The sequence below is a fragment of the Bombyx mori genome, chromosome 13 (assembly GCF_030269925.1).
Source record: "Bombyx mori chromosome 13, ASM3026992v2".
NCBI lineage: Eukaryota > Metazoa > Arthropoda > Insecta > Lepidoptera > Bombycidae > Bombyx > Bombyx mori.
In genome coordinates this window covers 14,664,150-14,667,520 of record NC_085119.1, presented here as the reverse complement: position 1 = coordinate 14,667,520, position 3,371 = coordinate 14,664,150, and the positions used below count along the sequence as shown (strand labels likewise).

The following is a 3,371-nucleotide window of genomic DNA, read 5'->3' as shown; positions in this document are numbered from 1 at the left end:
CTCATTAGAAAATCTTGTTTAGCAGATTTTTTCGAACAGCTTCGAAATTAGCTTATTATGAGGATGTTGCAATTAATATTTTATTTTTCTCCCACGCCAATCTCCACACATCCAAGAACACATTATTGCTTTGCTGTAGAAATAGGCATGAACTCACTCGCACAGATTTACGTATTGATATGTCAGCCGTTAAAGTGATTTCTTGCAAAAAAAGATAATGATTGTGCCATGGATAACCTATTACTTATCTGGCAACTGGAAGCAACCTTTATTAAAGGCACTGAGGCCTTTGTCTGTTCACAAAGGTTGACTAAAATAAAATACGAAAATCAGTCCAGTCTAGCGTTTTTTTTAATTACAACCCCTTTTTGTTACGCTTTGTTATCCTGCTATTTGATGAAAGTACAAGGAGATTATGCTTTGCAAATTAAGAGCGAAAATATCTTGACTCGTACATTTTCGGAGACAAAACGTTACACTTTATAAGATGATAAAGTTCTTGTCCTAAAGGCGAAGTCACAAATATGACGCTTTACGCTATCTTTTCACAAGTTGATATATCACCGCGAAACTACAAGATAAGGCACAACAGTCATATTCAGCCTTTTTTATCCTACATGCTTCTGATAGCCTAAAGCCTGTTAGGCGCGAATGGGTAGGTGAGCTCCCGGACTCAGTCTTTGCTAACACTAATCCTGACAAGAGTAGTGCTTCGCAGAATCTACCCCCGGGTCAGAATGGCGACCCACTGATAAGATCCGGTGAGAAACTCAGTAAGTAAACAGCGGCTATGTAGTCGAGCACTGACAAGTTAGACTCCCAATGCAGATTCTATAAGATGTAGTTCTTTCCTAAAACAAGTATTGTTAAATCTATATATTTACAGCATGGTTTGTCATTCATGCCTGGTAATTAGCTGTAGATAAATTTTAACAGTTGGAAAGAACCATAAAAATTAAATCTAGGAGAATTCTTCTGAAAAACTTATTTATTCTACATACGAATAAAATAGAAACAGAGATTTTTATCAATCGTAACTCTCAATAAATTATAATACATACAAACTACTAAATGTTTTCAAGTAAGTTATTTATTTTAACACACCATTATTTCGTTTTTTCATGGCAAAATTTAAGAATTTATCGTTAATTTTACGCGCAATCGTTACCTTGTATGTATTAGAATAGTTTTATTGTCTGTTTCATCTATAAAGTTGCTATCATCATATTTTGTTGCTACATCATGCTGTTCATTGCTATGGTCTTCACTTGCAATAAAAATCAGTAACAGAATTATCTGTTCGCATTTTGTTTTCTTTAAAAGTTAAAGCCATATCTTCCACCCATCCTACCTGAACTAACAGCTGTTTTACAACAAGAATAGATAGTAACAGTGAGAGTAACTTTGGTAAATAAAAAACAATAATGTTGTTTAAAAGCAGATTATCAAATATGAACACCCCTATAAGACAATGAGTATATTTTGGGATTAACAAAAACGATATAAAAAAAACAAGGCTTAAGTTTGAAAAGGCTTTATTCTAATAATAAATCTAAGCCACTTACAGTGCATTACTTTATATTACACACCATGACGTAAAGAAAATAAACATAATATTTTGTTGTTAAACATATTACGCTTTTCATACAAAATATTTGTTTGAATTGGAAATATAGATCGCTTGGCCCGACACTCAGGGCAATAAGAACATCTATCAGATTGGAATATCTACACCTTTTCTCTCCCTGGGTGATGTAAGGACCAAACGTTGGCTAAACTATTTTCAATAAAGTAAGTTCTAAGGAACTCAATAAGAGTACTTTAGTATTCATGTGTCCAGAATATCTAAGGCTTATGAACTACAAGCAGTTCAGTTTTGCTAGAACGGGCAATTAAAAACTAATATGTAAATTGTAACAAGCCAATGATGTAGGTGGCACAGAACCCCGCGAAGCCAAAAAACATAGTCAAGTCCATCGGGAAGTTTTTCCAAAGAGTGTACCTTATAGAGTGCACTTCAACATAATCTAAAGCATTATATATTGCAGTTCTATAGTTATCATCTGGAAATAGTAACAGATTTAAAAATAAGTATTAAATTCTTTATTGAATAGGTACTACTGTGTTTTTTAAATATTATTTACTACTTAAATCTAGACATGTTTCACTGTGGCTAATGATCAGTTTGAGTGAAATACATTTGTCTATTATATGACTATTAAGATTTAGACGTTTATGTTAATCATCTCAGAATCACTTACAAAGTGTCATTGTCAAGTAAACAAAGCTTAAACTTAATACCAAAAGCGATCAGCTGATAAATGTTACATTCTTTGAATGTTATTTATTGAACCAACCCAAATTATAGCTCAAAGCAATAGCTTTAATATTAAGCACTCACTACCAGGCTTGAAGATATTTCATTTAACATTGAAAATTACCTGTGTAGTCAACGAGTTGGTCGGCCAGTGCATATTTAATTTCATCCAATTCATTGACGTTCATCTCAACTAGCACAGGTGGTGCACATGTCACGAAGCCAGCTAACAGAATACCAAAAATCCACAATGACATATGATAAGTATCCTGAAAAGATTAAATACGTGATAGTGGATACACTGGTTCACGCATAATGGGTCGGAACAAGCACGTTGCTGAGGCTCACAGGAATGCCAGGAATAAATTTACAGAATGGGTTTTGTGTGGTAGGCCGAGTACTGGGGTCATGTACGATGAGATGTGTGAAAGTAGAATGGTCTTTAAGTCACGCTTGAAGTGGTGTCAAGATCACCAAGACCAACTAAAAATGGACACCCTTGCGGAGAAACACGCAGTGGGTGACTTCGGAAGTTTTTGGCGTGGCAAGAAGAAATGTGATATTGGGACTGGTCTTCCTGTGAGCGTCGATGGCATCAGTGATCACAAGGGAATAGCCGATGCGTTTAGGGAACATTTTTCTGTGCAGCCAACTGTGAGGTCGTCAGTTGAGGCGTTCTATGCTGAAGGGCTTAGCGGAGCGGTAGGTTTTTGCCTCACATCTCTCACACCTCACATCTCTAAAGTGCTGGCATTGTTCTACTGTGTGTGCGTGGGCCACGCTTACCTGCCAGCAGATATGTTGAGAACGCTGGTGGTTCCTGTTGTGAAGAATAGAACGGGGGACCTAGCTGATAAAAGCAATTATAGACCCATTTCATTAGCCAAAATAGTTCGCAAAGGTATTCGATGGTGTGCTTGATACACAGCTAGAAATGTACACAAACTTGCACCACAATCAGTTTGTGTTTAGACCCAAACTATCGACAGAGAGCGCAATACTATGCCTTAAGCATACCGTTAGGTATTATACGGATAGGAAGACACCGGTGTTT

The 3,371-nt window shown here is 36.2% G+C and overlaps 1 protein-coding gene across 1 annotated transcript; it reads right to left on the bottom strand.

Annotated features, from left to right (window-relative positions):
- Positions 1-1,519: 1,519 nt before the first annotated feature.
- LOC134200040 (uncharacterized) lies at positions 1,520-2,588 on the bottom strand. The gene is made up of 2 exons (XM_062671962.1): positions 2,442-2,588; positions 1,520-2,063 (listed from the first exon to the last, which is right to left on the bottom strand). Exons 1-2 carry the CDS (start codon positions 2,572-2,574, stop codon positions 1,900-1,902), a joined length of 297 nt encoding a protein of 98 aa, XP_062527946.1. The 5' UTR covers positions 2,575-2,588; the 3' UTR covers positions 1,520-1,899.
- Between the last annotated feature and the right edge of the window lie 783 nt (positions 2,589-3,371).